Source organism: Gavialis gangeticus, unplaced genomic scaffold (assembly GCF_001723915.1).
Source record: "Gavialis gangeticus isolate Ggan-Ray unplaced genomic scaffold, GavGan_comp1, whole genome shotgun sequence".
NCBI lineage: Eukaryota > Metazoa > Chordata > Crocodylia > Gavialidae > Gavialis > Gavialis gangeticus.
In genome coordinates, this window is record NW_017728990.1 from 501795 (window position 1) to 518781 (window position 16987).

The 16987-nt window shown below is 54.3% G+C and overlaps 1 protein-coding gene across 1 annotated transcript; it reads right to left on the reverse strand.

Moving 5' to 3' along the window:
• Positions 1-10859: 10859 nt before the first annotated feature.
• Positions 10860-16763, reverse strand: YPEL4 (yippee like 4). Its single transcript, XM_019514611.1, has 4 exons — positions 16412-16763; positions 15784-15827; positions 12411-12519; positions 10860-12128 (listed from the first exon to the last, which is right to left on the reverse strand). Exons 1-4 carry the CDS (start codon positions 16550-16552, stop codon positions 12039-12041), a joined length of 384 nt encoding a protein of 127 aa, XP_019370156.1. The 5' UTR covers positions 16553-16763; the 3' UTR covers positions 10860-12038.
• Between the last annotated feature and the right edge of the window lie 224 nt (positions 16764-16987).

A 16987-nucleotide genomic window follows, 5' to 3' on the forward strand; every position in this document is an offset into this window, starting at 1 on the left:
AAGGGGGGTTGTGGGTGCATGTGTATGGTGTGGTGTGTGTATGGGACTCACCCTACGAACATGTAAACACACACTCTGCCCCTCCCTACACACACATGCACACGCTCCCACTCCTGGCCCCAGGGTAGTGGTGCAGCCCTATGCTCCCTTGATGCAGCTGGGAGCCAGGTGGTGCTGGAGCAGTGCTGGGGCAGGAAGACAGGGAAATGGATGGGGTGGGGCTGGGGCTGCTGCAACCTGCTGCTGCTCCCCCTGGGTTCTACTGCCCCTGGCTCCTGTCAACTTTGACAGGCAGCCAGGAACAAATCAATATTCATTTACTAAATATTTTGGGGGCCCTGTGGGCCATATAGAATGGCCTGGCAGGCTGCATCCAGCCTGCAGGCTTTATTTTTTCTGCCCCTGTGGTAGTCCCTGCTCTGCTACTGGCGCACTCTGTAAGTTTCCATAAGTCACTTGTCAACTCTGCCTCAGTTTCTTCTCCTGTCCTTGGCCCAGACATTTCAGTAGGACTCATCATAAATGTTCTGTGACTCGCTTTTTTTGATGGAAAATTGAGTTTTCAACTGAATGTGGTTTTTTTTGTTTGTTTGGTTTTTTTAGAGAAACTCAAAGGGGGCTGGGGGGAGCAGGCATGGTACTTCTCATGAAAAAATGTATCTTCTTTAGTTTTTCCCTCCATTTTCAAGAAAACTTTTTTCAGGAAGTGCTTGATGCCTTTTTTGCCTCTGTCTTCATAGGCAAAGGCAGCTCCCAGACTACTGCACTGGACAGCACAGTTTGGGGAGGAGGTGAGCAGCCCTCAGTGGTGAAAGAACAGGTTAGGGACTACTTAGAAAAGCTGAATGTGTACAAGTCCATGGGGCCAGATGGGATGTACCCAAGGGTGCTGAGGGAGTTGGCTGAGGTGCCTTCAGAGCCATTGGCCATCACCTTTGAAAACCCATGGCAATCAGGAGAGGTCCTGGATGATTGGAAAAGGGCAAACATAGTGCCTATATTTAAGAAAGAGAAAAAGGAATATCCAGGGAACTACAAACCAGTCAGCCTCACCTCAGTCCCTGGAAAAATCCTCAAGGAATCCATTTCTAAGTACTTGGAGGAGAAAAGGGTGATTTAGGAACAGTCAGCATGGATTCACCAGGGGCAAGTCATGCCTGACCAACCTGATTGCCTTCTATGATGAAATGACTGGCTCTGTGGATGCAGGGAAAATGGTGGATGTGGTGTACCTTGATTTTTAGCGAGGCTTTTGATACAATCTCCCACAACATTCTCACCAGCAATTTAAGGAAGTACGGACTGGATGAATGGACTGTAAGGTAAATAGAAAACTGTCTGGAATGTCAGGCTTAGAGAGTAGTTATCAATGGCTCAGTGTCTAGTTGGCAGCCGGTATCAAGTGGAGTCCCCCAGGGGTCAGTCCCGGGGCCAGTTTTGTTCAATGTCTTCATCAGTGACCTTAAAACTGGGATGGAGTGCACCCTCAGCCAGTTTGCAGATGACACCAAGCTGGAGGGAGTAGTAGATACGCTGGAGGGTAGGGCTAGGATTCAGAGTGACCTAGACAAGTTGGAGGATTGGGTCAAAAAGAATCTCAGGTGTGTTGCCAGTAGGTCAAGGGAAGTGATTATTCCTCTCTATTTAGCACTGGTGAAGCCACATCTGGAGTAGTGTGTTCAGTTTTGGGCCCCCACTACAAAAAGGATGTAGACAAATTGGAGAGAGTCCAGCAGGGGGTGACAAAAATGGTGAGGGGGCTGGGGGACATGACTTATGAGGAAAGACTAGGGGAACTGGGTTTATTTAGTCTAGAGCAGAGGTTCCCAAGCACTGGGCTGTGGCCCAGTACCAGGCTGCAGCGGGTTGGCTGCTGGGTTATGGCTTCCACTGCCGGCAGTCACATGTGGCATTAAAGCTGGGTTGTGGGGGCAGCCCCCCAAGAGAGGCAGCCGGCTCCATGTATCCTGTCCCGCTCCCGCGACCATGGCTGCACCTGGTGAGGCACTGCCTGTGCAGCAGGTACCAAGGCCTGTGCCAGGCCAGGCAGGACTCCCCAGCCCTGCCCGCAGCTGGGAGCAGGGGAATGTGGGCAGGGAATCGCCTGGGGCAGAGGATGGGGAGGCAGCTCTGCTGCTTGTTCCTAGGAAAGGCAGCAGAGCCCCTTCTTCCCAGGCAGCCCCAGCTGGGTCCCATGGCAGCCTCCTCCTCTTCAGGGTCCCCAGGTGCCCACAGCTGCAGTATCCCAACCCGATCCAATTCTTGCAACCCCCTCCCCCCCATTAAATTAAAGTATGCAAAGTAAAATTAAGCACGTAAATTAAGTGCACATATGCAAATTAGATAGTTTGCCAGTTCACAGTAGTAAAAAGTTGGTCTAGAGAAGAGGAGACTGAGAGTAGAGTTAACAGAAATCTTCAACTATATGAAGTGAGGTTTGAAAGAGGATGGAGCTGAACTGTTCTCAGTGGTGGCAGATAACAGAACAAGGAACTACCGTCTCAAGTTGCAGCAAAGAAAATTTAGGTTAGATATTAGGAAGAACTTTCTCACTAGGAGAGTAGTAAAACACTGGAACAGGTTACCCAGAGAGGTGGTGGAAGCTCCATCCTTGGGGGTTTTCAAAACCTGGCTAGCCAAAGCTTGGGCTGGGATGACATAGTTGGGGCTGGCCCTGCTTTGAGCAGAGGGATGGACTAGATGACCTCCTGAGGCCCCTTCAACCCAAATTTTCTATTATTCTATGATGCTCATGGCCTGCCAGGCTCGCCTGCCTCTGTTGCGGAGGATAAATTAGGAAAAATATTTTTTGAAATAAAATGTTATAGAAGATGTTTGACTTTTAACATATGATTTGGATTTGTTCAAGTTCCAAGATGGCAAGCCTCCCCCTACCCCGCCCCCCCCACCACAAAGAAGTATTCCTGGGGGCAAGGGGAAAGACTTCCAGTGGCAGAAGTCAGGGGTTAGGAGGTGGGGCTTCTAGTCCTAAGATGGCCACCAGGGGTGGGGCACCTGTCAATGGGAGGGGCTACTGTTGCAACCCTGGACGGCTCACCAAAACTCATTAAGCAGCCCTCCAATCAAAATAATTCTCCTACCTCTGACCTAGATGCTGGTGGGGGAAGCTGAAGGGCAGCTGAAAATGTAGGGGGCAATGCAGGTATTGAGGGGTGGGTGTCAGGTCCAGGCTGACACTCAAAAACTGAGCATCGGGTCAAGCAGGGACCTGTCCAGGCTTCTTCCGGAGTCCCTGCATGGTGGAGAGGAGGTGTTTTGAGATGATCCAAAAACGGGTTTTCCCTCATAATCCCAGCCCAAAGTCAGCTCCTTATTCACAGGAATGTACATAGCAGACAAGTCTGGGGGTCTGTCAGTTCTCAGGCTGGCACATAAAAACTGGACAGGCAGTGCCCTGCCCATACTTCTTCGAGAGAGTCCCCTGGTGGCAGAGACGTGGTTTGGGGTGATCCAAACAGGATTGTCACAAGGGTTACCACATTTCCAGTTTCAGAAAGGAGGACACCTGTCTGGGCTGGAGGGTAATATGATTGGGGGGGAGGCAGTGCCCGTGCCCCTCACTCCCAAGCCACATCCCCCCACCCCTACCCCAGCCCTGCTGCTGCCCCTCACTCCCAACCCACAGCTGCCCCCATCCCTGCTGGCACCTCTCACTCCTGACCAACAGCCTTCTGTCACTGCCTGTGCCCAGTGCTCCCAACCCACAGTCCCCAACCCTGCTGGTGCCCCTCACTCCCAAGCCACAACCCCCCAGCCCTGCTGGTGCCCCTTACTCCTGATCTGCAGCCCCTTGCACCCCTCCCCCCAGCTCTGCTGCCCATGCAGCTCTCTGCTGCTGGAGAAGAACTTCCCCACCTCCCTCCCCCACTGGAGGGGCAGGTACCTCCCCTGCCTGCCTGCCCTGTTGCAGCCCCAGGGCCCAGACAGCTTAGGCACCCGCCCCCCTTGCGCACCCATCCCCCCACAGGTACACACACACACACACACACACACACACACACACACACACACACACAAATAGACACACACAGTCTCCAGCTCTCGCCCTGCAACCCCACCCTCCACAGACTTAGCTGCCAGGCAGTATGGAGATGCACCTGATGCCCCTGCCTGCAATCCCCCTCTCCCTGCTCCTCCTAGCTTCAAGCAGCTCCTTGCTGGGGCAAGCCAGGAAGTGCTGGAAAAAAAACATTTATGCTGAGCAGAGGCAGAACAAAATCCTGGACATTTCTTGATATTTTAAAAAAACTCCTGGTCTGAGATGAAAGGACCCTGAAAAGGGACATGTCCGGGAAAACCCGGACATATGGTAACCCTTTTTTCACCCATAACCCTAGTCCCAAATCATTTCATTTGGTGCTATAGGCACCATGGGGTGCCCTGGTGCTTGCATACATGGGGGCAGCAGCATCCCTGCAGGGAGAGGCAGTGGGGCAGCGGGTCCCTGCTCCCTGTGTGAGCACCACAGCATCCAATCAGGATCCCAGCATCCCCAGGCTAGGCTGAGCCCAGGGTCCACCCTCACAGGCACAGCAAAGTGCAGCCCAGCCTGGGTGGGCCCAGGACAAAGGTACAGAGGGCACTGGTCTGGGTGCACTAGGACAGGGTGCTGAGGTGGAGGCTGGGCAGGAGCAAGCAATGGAGGGGCAGGTCCTGCTTACCAGGGCCAGTCAATAGGAATGCTGCCTGCACTCTCCATACAAAGTCCCAAGTTTTCAAGATGGTGGTGGAAGGCACCAGGCACAGCCAGGACCCATGCACGGGGCACCATGCAGGTAATGGGGCAGTCGGGAGATGGGGTCCATCCTATAGGTGGTAGAAGGGGTGCTACTGAGGCTCAGCCCCTGCAAATGCAGGACAGCAGGTATGGCCACAGGGCAGCTCCGCGGCAGGCTGCTGCAGGGGTGGGGAGGAAGTGCAGAGTGGAGGAGCACGCACACACAGATACATATGTGGCCAGGATTGCAGGCCTAGTGTGTGGCTGCCATGCCTGCAGCACAGCAGGTAAGTTTTAATTTACTTTCTTTGTGGAGGGGAAGCAGCTTGGGCAGGGGGAGCAGATCAAGACCCCCACAATGCGGGAGGGAGTGGGGCAGGGGCAGGAGTGAATAGGGCCCCAGCCAGGCTGGGTCATGGTGGGACAATCGGAGCCCAGTGGTGCGTCTAGGGGTGCAGGGAGGCAGGGCGGCTGCCGCCACTGCATGCACCATGGGGGAGCCAAGGGTTGGGATACGTGCTCCCCTGATCTGTGCATGGGACGAGGGCAGGTTGCTGCTGTGGGCTCTGCCTCTGCCCCTCACTGCTGCTGCTTTGAGAGTGGCATGAGTCCAACGCCATGTGCATCCCACTGCTGGCAGCTGACCCTCACCCCATGCGCAAATCTGGGGCACGCACCCCCATACCTTCCTGGGGTGCATGCTGCAGCAGGAGCCACCACCTGCTCCCCACGCCAGGTGCGCCCTGGATGAGCCACTCGCAGCTCTGTTCTATGCCCCACCCTGGCTGTGCAGGGTCTGCCCCTGCCCCAGCCTCACTCCCTTCACCACTGGGGGGGACTGGGGGCAGCAGATTGAGGCCCCAGTGGTGAGAAAGGGAGAGCAGGAGCAGGGGCTGGAGTAAGTAGGTCCCCGGCCAGGGTGGATGGTGGGATAAGTGGAGGCCTGGGGGGCATGTGCCCCCACTGATTTGTGCACAGGGTGCTGCATGCTGCACTTTGCTCCCTGCTGCAGCTGCCCTGGGAGCATCTGAGGCCATGTGCCTGCTGCCACTGGGCTGTGCTGAGCCCTCTGCATCCCTGGTGGCAGGACACATGTGGCATGGCGCAAATCTCAGGACAGCAGGGCTCAAAGCCCAGCACACAGTGGCAGCCGCCCCTGCCCCATGCACAGATCCGCGCCTCCCCCACCCTCTGCCCCAGCATTCCAGGTAGTTCCCGCCCTGGTCCTGCAGCCAGACAGGCGAGCGAGCAGGGGCAAGGCCAGTCCTTTCCTGTGCTTGAGGCAGCAATAGGGTTGCCAACTCTGTTTGAATCTATTCCAGGAGGTTTCATCGCATGATATAATGACATTAATGACTTTACGTCAGGAAGGCAAATGCACTTTACTATTACATTTTAAGAACCCACTGGACATCTGTATAAATCAGATTCAACATTTAATATTTATTTGAATTAATGCCCTATCATTTATCTCCTGAGTGACTCTTAGTAGTCTCCTGGAGATTTATCTCTAATTTCTAGAGACTCCAGGGCAATCCTGGAGGGCTGGCAACCCTAGGCACCAAGAAGGGAGGGGAGGGGAGATGAGACGAGTCCTGGTTCCTGTGGGGCAGCTGCCTGGAGACACGTGTGTGCAAGGGCACCTCGGGCTTGGTCCCCAGGGACAGTCAGATTGGCTGCCTTCCCCAGTAGAATTAAGAGACCCCCAGTATAGTTAGAAATGCCCACCTGAGAGCCCTGGCTGATCTGGGACCAGGGGTTGGGGATGTTGGGAGGGCGCTTGGGATGGGGTATGCCACGCCATGCCTGTCACATCCTGTAGGGGGTGTGAGGAGCAGAGGATGAGCTGGGGTAGCCTTGAAGCTGCAGGAGCAAAAGCCCCTGGGCTTGACAAGCCCCTGGGGTCAGGAGCCCCTCAACCTCTGCAGAGCTGGTCATCAGTGCCTTGGGCAGGGAAGCCCAGCTCTGCAGGACCAGAGGTACCACCAGGGTTGGGCCTGGCAGGGCTGAGAAACTCATGGGGAGTAGGGCTGGAGCATGGAAGCTGGCAGGGTGTATCCTCCAGCCTGGCTGTGGCACACTCCCAGCCTGGGCAATTCGACAGGGCCTGCCTGTGTAGCTGGAATCTCGAATCAGCTTGATGATTGATGCTTCTTCTATGCAACCTTTATGCAGCATTGTGTGGTTTCTCAGCCCTGACCATGACCAGACCCAGTAGTGTTAGGTGTTGTCGCTGCATGTTTCCTCACTGCAGGAGAGATGCTGGCTGGTGGTCAGTACCAGATGTTCGTAAGGAGCTAACAGCCCTGAGCCTCCTTGTGAAAGCGGCCTGTGTCCATGTGACTGCAAATAGGCACAGAGTCAGCAGGTCATACATAGCATTGGCCTGTAGAACCAGCACTGCTTGGGTACTTGAAAATGGCCTCTGCACGGCTCTAAATGAACCTCACTGGCTTTCAGGGAAGGAGCCATGCCATGCTCTGTTTTGGCCTTAATATGCCAGATCCGGCATTTGGAGTCTTGGCTTCTTCCCCGTGTTTCCGTCAGCTGATAGCTGGTGAGAATTGTTACTTCCACCAGCAGCATTTTGGGTGTCCTTGAATACCCCTCTCTTAGACTTTCCAAACCCATGTCCTCCTTATCTGTGTTTAGGCACCATTTGTTCATGGAGCTGCCACCCAGAGGCAGAAGTGATTGTTTGGCCTTCTCCTTTCTTCTGTTTCATCTTCCCAGTGCACAGATCTCTTGTAATGGCTTTCAGGCTAAGAATCTCATTCAGAAAGATTGGTCAGGGACAGTGGCACCAACAGTGAACAAGTCATTGCATTCAGGAACCAATCCCCCATTTATAACATTGTTTCCTATGGGAAAATTGGTTCCGAGTTACAACGTTTCAACTTAAGTCTCAGTTTTCAGGAACCTATTGTGTCATAAGTTCGAGGACTGCCTGTATTGGTAACCCAAGGATCGGCTAAAATTTTGCACATCTTTGGATGTTGTAATGATTTCTCAGAATAAGACAAAGGAATTTATGGTAAGGTGAAGCCTTGAAGAAACTTGTATTGCATACAAATTTGTGCATGGAAATGTTTAACTCAGCATGCCAATAACCTTAACTCTGCCTGACGTATAATCTGATGCAATAACTCTGTTGTGATAAATGTGTAAATACGTATTTATCAGCAGAATCTCTCAGGGCAAACTCAGCAAGGAGGTCACAGGCAGAAGTTCTAGCAGGACCCTTAGGGCCTGTTCCTCCTGCTCCCAGGAGGAGTGGCTGGGTGAGTCTGTCCTGGATACCATTTTGTCAGGACCCAGATGACCTCCCTCCCCAGGTTTGGATCACTGGGTACTGAAACTGCCAAAGTGAGTGTCGAGGCCACACTGCAGTCCTCGAGCTGAGGGGGGAGCTGATTTCCATTGCTTCAACAGGAGGAATGACATGTCTTTTGGCTTGGAAGACGAGATGCAAGTACACCCTGCTTGCATGTCCACCATGTCTAGCATGGAGCAGAGCAGCATCTGTGCTGGTTTGAAGCCCAGCTTCATAGCTCCAGCCACAGGGTCACATTTGAACTTGAACCCCTGCCCATGTGAATCCCAGTGGGCCTGGGGAATGAGCTAGGTATGTGGCCCAGGGGCAGAGTCAGGTCAACCCCCCTGTTGTAAAGTAATATAGATCTAATGACTCCAACAGGGCAATAGCTGATTTGAGCCAGCTGGGGATTTGGTGCAGGAGCATAAGTGAAATGCAGAACTGCTCATGTAACAGCTTGGGGTAGGAGAGGGGGGAAGCAGTGCCTATGTTCAGGGAGGATCAGCTTGGCAGCTTCACATCACTTCCTCACAGTAGTTGAGATGGGGCTGAAACTGGAGGTGTAACTAGCCCAACAGCTCCCTTGTACCAAATCCCTGCAGCAGGAAGGATTGCTCACTGCAGGAACTGTCTGGATGTTAACTACACTTAGAAAATCAGGTTTGGTCTCCAGGGCTAACATGCCTGCTAGCTGCACTTGGGAAGGACAGGGATCAACTCCTAAATGAAGCCGTATGAAATTTTGGGTGTTTGTGTGTGTAAGGGATCTGGGATGGTGTGGGTGTTTGTGCACCCGTACCATTTTCTTTCTAGGTTTCCTTGTGACTCTTTAATAGTCCAGTTTATTTGCTGAGGGTTCCAGCTCCCTGGAAAACTTGTTACAGCTCATGCTTAGCAACCTGTGAGAAAGCTGCACAACCTTTAAAACAAGCTGTTGGACAGGTTTTTCAGAAACCTTTGGTGAAAAATGCAAACAGAAACTTAGAACAGAAAGGATGAGGGGTTTGTTTTTTAAATTAGTGGAGAACCTTTGATCCCCTCCTTTCTTTATGTAGAGACTCTTTGTCCACACAACAAACAAACCCAAACAAAGAAAGCAGAATATGAAGAACTGAACATAGCAGCAGGGACTTTGCTACTAGGAAATGCTGGCAATCCAGGATGAGCTGTATTAGGAGATGCGCCCAAATGGGGGAAGGAAAAGTTTGTTCTTGAGTCTAAAATCTTAAAGTTTTTAATGCAGCACTTTTAGGTTAAGCTATAACCACTTTGGGCACTGTTTTAATATACAAATTATAATACACAGGTAGTTTTTTTAGCTTCTCCAAATGAAACCAGAACTGGTTCTTGCTTGGAAAAGGGCCTTTATTCTGAGGTTTCCTCTGCAATATCAGGGCAGGGCCACTAGAGGGGCTAAGAGAGAGGCTGTTGCTGCGCGAACCTGTACCTTGCCAGTTGAGGAGGTTGGTGGGTCTGCTGGGGTAGGAAGCGCCCTGCTCATCCTCCATGCCCAGAGCTGAGACGAGCAGAGTTGAGATCCCATTTTGCTTAGAATTAAAAAGACTCTCTCTCTGCATGTGTTTGCCATCAAATATCTTCAGCTTTGAGGAATGAGTTATTTAGGGGGTGGGAAAAGGGACAGGGGCTTTTCTTTGTAGGGACATCAGCTCTGCTTCAGTGGCTGGCTGGGGCAGCTGGGCAAGCTATGAGACGCAGGGCCTTTCCTTTCTAGGGGCTGCTGGTCTCACATCAGGAAGAGGCTGACTGGGGGCGGGGCATAGACACAAAGCCTCCCCTCAACCTCCCTGTCCAGTTGCTAGCTGCAGCCTGGCTCCAGGGCATGGGAAAGGGGTGTGATGTGGCTGGCTGTGTGCTGTGAGGCTGTTGATCCAGGCTGTCTTTTCTCTGCCAGATCTGTCTCCCAAGCTCATCACAGAAGAGCACCAGCAAACTGCTGAAGTCAGACTCCTTCCTCTGACTCATGCCTTCAGGTCTGCCGTACTGGCACAACCCCACTTTGTCCTGCACCCCACCCCACAAATCCTCCTGCTCCTACCCACAGCCTCCCTGTGTGTACGGGAGAGATGTGGCAGAGTCCATCCCTGCCAGGCCCCTGTCCAAGGCTCTTTTCACATTGTACTACTGTATGAGCCACTGCCAGGCAATGCAATATAAAAAGGGCATTGGGTAGGTGATGCCAGCCATGCCCACCCAACACTTCCACAACTCCAGGGGTGGAAAGGAGGCAGGGGGACAACCCCACCCAGTATGGGGGTGGAAGAAATGCTGATGCCAGTGAGTGTGGTTCTCCTCATCAGGGTATCACCCCATGCCAGCAGGGTGCTCATCTCTGTGCCAGCTGTAGTTCTCTTTGGCCTGGTCCTGTGTCCTTTAGTGCAAGGGCTCAATGCTGCTTGCGGCCCCATCTCCCACACACCCTGTCTACTCCTCACCCCTGACAGGATGCAAAGCTAAGGTGGGTGAAGCTGCCACATGGGAAGCACCCTGCTGAGCCATGGCAAACCCAGTGCTATCCAGCTGGGAGTAGCTGTAGCTGACCCACTAGTGCCCTCCAGTTGGGGTGGAGGAGAGCACTGTGGATCCATTTTCCCTTGGGATAGAGCGCCCCCAGTGGCCAACTACACACAGAATTAAGGCCAGGACTGCTAAAGGTGATAAGTGTTAGGGCAGCAGAGGTAAGGGGGAAAAAGGTGGAGCCTAAAGGGAGGGACATATAGACAGGAGTTGTGTGGGGGATAGGGGAGGCCTCTACCTCTCCCCCTCCCCCCAACCACAAAGACAGTATTTTATAAAAAATGCCTTTATTGATCATACAAAAACCTCGTGCGCTGGTGATGGAGCTACGGCATTGCCCCTGCCCACCTCTCCCCAGCAGGGCATCAGTGGGCAAGGTGGGAGGAGGCGGTCCCTAAGATCAACAGGACATGGTAACCCACAGAGCGGACAGGGTAGTGCATGTAGCGCCTGGGAAGGGGAGACACAGATGTGGGAAGAGTGGAATGGATGACACAGGGGATGGGAAAGGGGCGGGGGGGGCGGGGCAGCCCTGATCTTTGTGAGTATCCCTGTTCTCTACTACCCTGAACCTGCAGGCTGGGAAGACCAGCCCTGGCCTTCATGATGTGCCCCTGCTCCCTCCCCCACATGCCAGGGGGACCAGCCCTGACCTTTGTAACATGCACCTGCTCCCTTTCGCCCTCCCATCCCCATACCATGGGGACCAGCCCTGACCCTCTCCACCAACCCCCATGCTTCATTCCACACCAAGCCCCTTCCATGGGGCTGTGGGTCAGCCTCTTACCTCCTGTACCAGGACTGAGGCCTGTTCCGGGCCTCACACCATTACTACTAGTGCCCAGCCTCAACTTTTTTGCCCCAGGCCAGAAGGGGACAGGGAGAGCACTGATCCTCTTGGTCTCCTTACCCACAGTCCCATGAGCAGGCCTGGACAACTGTTTCTTCTTGTCATCATCCACCTGAGCCCTGTGCCAGGGCAGACCATCCTTGTGCTTTCTCCACTCTCCTGCACCACAGAGCAGCCCCTGGTTAGCAGTGTGGGAGATGCCCCACAGCTGGAAGGAGACTTGGACCCCATGCCCACATACAGAGTCAAGGGATGCCTCTGCCAGGCTCTGTGCTCCTTGGTGGGATCTGCACCTCAAGGTGCTTAGCAGGTGTTGCTGTCTGCAGGCTCTGAGCCCACAGGATTGCCACCTCAGGGCCAGCCTTCCAGTCTGTGCCCAGCTCTGGTGCCTGGCGGGGGAAAGGAATTCCCTGTGTGCTAGTCATGTTTGGCAAGCTCTCCCAGCTAGGGTGGATAGGTTGAGGATCCTGTGCCCCCCACTCCCTAAGGGCAATGCTTGTGCAGAGGGCAGGATCGCGAGGGTGTCGTGCTGGGATGGGTGGTGTGGCAGCGTGTATGGACAGGGCATGCTGCTGAGGGCATGGCTGCAGCCCACCCCCTCACTCCCAGCCATTGTCCTTCACCATGTGTGACATCTCGATGATGTACTTTCCCTCCTTGTACTTCTGGCTGGTCTCGAAGGCTTGTTCCTGATGGAAGAGAAAGGGAAGAGCGAGCAGTTCAACTCCTCTCAGCTGTGTCACGCTACCCATAGACCCTACCCAGCAAGAGATGTTGTAATGCCAGAGGGGTCAGAGCCTGCAGTGCCCAGCCCTGTTTCCTCCACAGGGGTGTGCTTTGCCCACTTTCTGGTGCCAGAGCCCACAGTGCCCAGCCCCTCCCTCCCCAGCAGGGAACACTGAGACACAAGAGGGGTGCTGCCCTGGGCCCCAGAGGTAGTGCAGGGTGCAGCCGGCTGGCTCAGTACTCACATATTTCCACCCCAAGGTGGTCTTGCAGTTCTCACAGAAAATGTCAGCCACAGAGTGGAGCCCGGTGAGCAAGAGGCGCTGTTCTGCTGGCCCACAGCCCACGTTAACCCTGGGCCAGAAGAGAGGAGCAGCATGGGACAGGGTCATGCCAGGCCCCTGCACCCCCCAAGAGCCCAGTCCTGCTTGGGGGAAGGGTAAGCAGTAGTGTCAGTGAGAGGGACAGCTGGGGCAGCAGCCTCAGGCATCATCTCTGTAGGAGGGCACAAAAAATAGGCAGGCACCATTGCAGTGGCAGCTGAACACACTATCACAATCCATACTGTGGCAGCTTGGTGCTGCTCCATGTGTCACAGCTGCCCCAGATGCAGAGCTTCCCTGCTATGCCTCTGGGGGTATCTATGGGAGGCCAGGAGTCAGCCTCCACGTTCTGTCTAGTGGAAGGGGAATCCTGAGATATACCCTCAGATCACAGCATGCAGGCCCAGACTCCTTGGCTTTGGCTGAAGCCTAGCCCTTTCCCCACTGCTGCTGGATGATAGATGTGCAGACAGCACTATAGCTTGCTGTTAATAGCCTAAGTCTGCCCCATCCAGAACCGCATCTCTTTGCCCCATGCCCCCAACCATCATAAGTTGGATTGCAAAAAGATCAAGGGATTGGCTCATGCTCAGAAGAAATGCTTTTAAAAATTAATCGTTGTCAGGGCCTTTTTGGCAGTTTACTGATGCAGGCGGCCAACTTGTCCAGCTTTTATCCCCGACCACAAAGGCTAGAAATGTACTTAGCAATAAATATATGTGAAGTGAGGTTCTTAGAATCCCCTGATTCCTGCAGCTGGGGCTTGAAGGAAAAAATACTAAATAGCTGTGAGGCTGGCTACGTAGAGTGGGACGTAAGGGATCTGAGGGTGTACCATGGCTCATAGCCTCCCCCAAACCTTCCTGGCAGGGTTGAGGCATCCAGCTATTACAGGGCCTCCATCTCGGTCCCTGCAGGAAGAGACCGTCTCCCCAACCTTGGAGCTGTGGCAGGTTCAGGCTGAGCCCTGCCAGAGTCTTTTCTTGGCTAAGGCAGGAGCCCAGTCTGACCAGCTAGTGGGAGAGAGGAATACCACAGCTTTTCCTCTTCCTCGTGCACTACTCCTGGCCGACAGGCAAATGTGATTAAAGCCAGCCCTGACCCAACAGGCGTGGTGCCTCAGAAAGCATGAGGGCTTAGTATGGACCAGAACAAACATGAACCAGAGGGAGGGTACCTAGTGGCAGAAGAAAGTGAATTCTACCACCTATTCTGGCTTGGTGCTGCCACACAGTTGATTTTAGTGGCCATGTGGGCTCTGCATCACTGCTAGAAGGTGGGTTATGATGCATAGTAAGAATGTAGCCCTATAAAGACAGCACAGGGCAGAGCCTGACTGGGAGGTAGCCGTGATCTGAACTAGTGATGCACTACTTTTTGGCCCCATGAGCCAAATTAATGGCTTGGGGCCCCTTTGTGGGCTGGATTGGGCCTCAGGGGTCCAGTACTGCTTCCTCACGTGCCTTGTGGACCAGGATTGGTTTCTGGGAGCGTGGCACTACCCCCTCAAAGCAAAGTTGTGTCCCAGGGGCATGGTGCTCCCCCCTCCCAGCCTTCTATATTGGAACTGTCCCCTTGGCTGCATAGCTGCCCCCTGCCTGGCCCTACATGCTGGGATTGGGCACCGGATCCAGCACACAGGGTTTGGGGCTTCCCATGGGTCTGGATATTTGGGAGCAAAGGAGTGGTGCCATCACTCTCCTGCTGCCAAATTTCTGGACCTGTGGAGAGCCCCATGGTCCTGAGGGCCATATCTGGCCTTCAGGCCAGAGGTTAAACACTCCGGATCTGGACAACCAAGGCAGGGAGAGGAGTACGTCACCCTTGCCAATGCAAGGCTTAGCGAGTCATTACAACAGATCTTGGTGTCCTTTTGAACCTAATTCCCATGACAAAACACCATGTCTTGCTGCCTCAAGTGCTGTCCCCACAAGCAGCATCCCTTTTGAGTGAGGGAACCACCCTCTAACAAGACAAAGTTACTGTGGGAATCTCTCTCAAACCAGCCACCAAAGATGGAGCATTCCCTCCTGCCTGCAGCCAGTGGGCCAAATCCTCCCAACCCTGACCTCTATGAAAGTCCTTCGACAGGCTTTGATGCAAGCAGACATCCAGCACTGAGAGTGCCTGGCTCTACTACAGAGGAGGCACCATGCCAACCATGGCCCTACCACCACCTAGTCCTACTGGCAAGGTCTGTCTGGTGCTTGTCTCTCTATCCTGTGGCATTTTTTACTTCTTTTGATCATGACTTCATCCAGTCCACAAAACTCCCTGCCTTGCTCCTGGCTGGACCCGATCAGGAATTGATTTCTATAAATGCCTAATGCCAGATGTAAAGAACCCACCTTGCCCCTTGGCTGCCTAGAATCATGGCTAATTTCTCTCACTGCTAAGCCTTGGGCCTCACCTCTCACCTGCACATGTCCACCTAACCTGTGCTGCCACTGAGTCTATGAGATAGTATGGCCTGTGCCTCTGGAGCCTACTGCACTCAAGCCCCTTGGCCCTCATGGTGGCTCTGCTCTGATCCTCTCCCATTCACTAATCCCTATCCTGAATGGCAGAGACCAAAGCCAGACCACGTGTTTCAGCACTGGGGTCAATACAAAGGAAACAATCTCTGCCGACAACATGCACCCCCAGAGTGGAGTGGTTCCACTCATCAGCCCAAGGAGGGAGAAAGGGGCTATTTCCCTCACAAAAATCAGGAATGGCCATAATCTCTGTGAAAGTCCTTCAGAGGTGGTCCTTTATGACTTCATCCTCTAGTCAGGATTTGCTTGGAAGGGACCAGTCCAAAAACCATGAGGAAACATCCAGCCAGTGCATGTGAGATGCCCCCAGGGACCCCAACACAAGGTCTAGCTGCTCTCTGTTAGGGGACTGCAACCAGGGCATGACGGTAGGAGTGCTCCAGGAGTCCTGATGAGATGCAGAGGGTGAGAGATAGACAGTGTGTGTGTGTGTACATACATCATCATGACAACAGTAGCCATGCTACCCTGGGGCTCTCCACCAAGGTGACCCCATCCCAAAAAGAAAGGGGACTTCCTGCCTTAGAACTTACCCTCCAGGGGTGGCAATGACCAGAGGCGTTTTGCTCAGGTATAGCGCCTGGCAGTGCCACATTCTGGTCCCCGCCTGGGGAATTCTGGGTGTAACCAGTAACTAGCTGTAAGGAAAATGAGCCTTGATTTACTGCCTGCTTTCTTCTGCCTGCCTGAGACTCCATGCCCACACCCCTGCCTCCTGCCATGAGCCCAAAAGGAACGGTGGATCACAGGACACTCACACAGAATTGAACAGGTAGGCACGCCCATGGCTCCCCTGGAAGGACTGTGGAAACAAAGACAGCAGTTATACCCTGCCCTCTCATAAGTGACCCTGCCTTCCCCTCCACCTGCAAGCACTGCTATGGGAAAGCTCACAGCATTTTGGGTACTGGCATTGGCACGGTATTGCTGTAGTGAAGGTCCCAATGCCACGGGTGCTGGAGTGCAAAAAGGCACAGATTGGGTAGGGCACTGCTATGAGGAAGCTCACAGCTTTGAGATCTCACCTGGGAACTGCGGAGGAGAAGATCAAAGTGCCAAGGGTACTGGCAGGGTGCTGCTGCAGGAAAGTTCACAGTGTTGGGGTCCTGCCTGGCCACTGAATGGGCAGTGCTGGCAACTCACAAGATCCTGGCTGGGCACTGGTGTGGAAAAGGTCACAGCACTGGAGAGACTGCTGTAGGGAAGCTCATAAACTTTGGGTCTTCAGCTGGGCACTCTCAGGGGAGCACTAGCAGGGCACGGCTGTGGGGAAACTGTCAGTTTTGCAGTCTCGGCTGGGTGCTCCTATGCAGAAGCTCCCAGCACTAAGGAAGGGCCCAGTGGCGGGTGGCAGGGGCCCCTGGCCAGCGGGAGCCGGGGGCATACCTTTGAGATGAGCTCGTCATGCTTGGCCAGGTGTGCCCGGCAGTGGATGCAGCTGTAGGTGCGGTGGCACCGGGGCAGGTAGCTGCGGAAGGTCTTGGCGGGCAGGCAGGCGGCAGGTGGCACCGGCTCACAGCTGGGCATGACGGGCTGAAGAGCCACGCCCTGGCGGGGCGGGGGGGCGGGTGTTGTGCAGCCCCCACACAGACGGTCGCAGGTGAAGCAGCGAAGCAGGTTGGCTAGAGCCGTGATTCAGGGAGTGCGGAGTTTGGGGGGGCTGAGCAGCCAGGGCCCCCCCAAGATGAGAACCAAGCCGAAAGGGGGGTCACCTGCAAAGAGAGAAGAAGGGCATGAGACAAGTAGCGGCTGCACCCGCCTATCCCTGTCCTCCCCTCCCACTATCCTGCCGGCCCAGGGAAAGAGCACAGAGTCTGCGGGGCTGCAGGGACAGATTGGGGCTGGGCCTGCACAGGCCGCTCTGGCAGGAGCGTTTTCCCTCGGCAGGCCCCGCGGGGCCCCCTGCTCACCCGCCCCCGCCGCCCCTCGGCCACACGGCGAGGCCCCGCTGCAGGCAGCTCC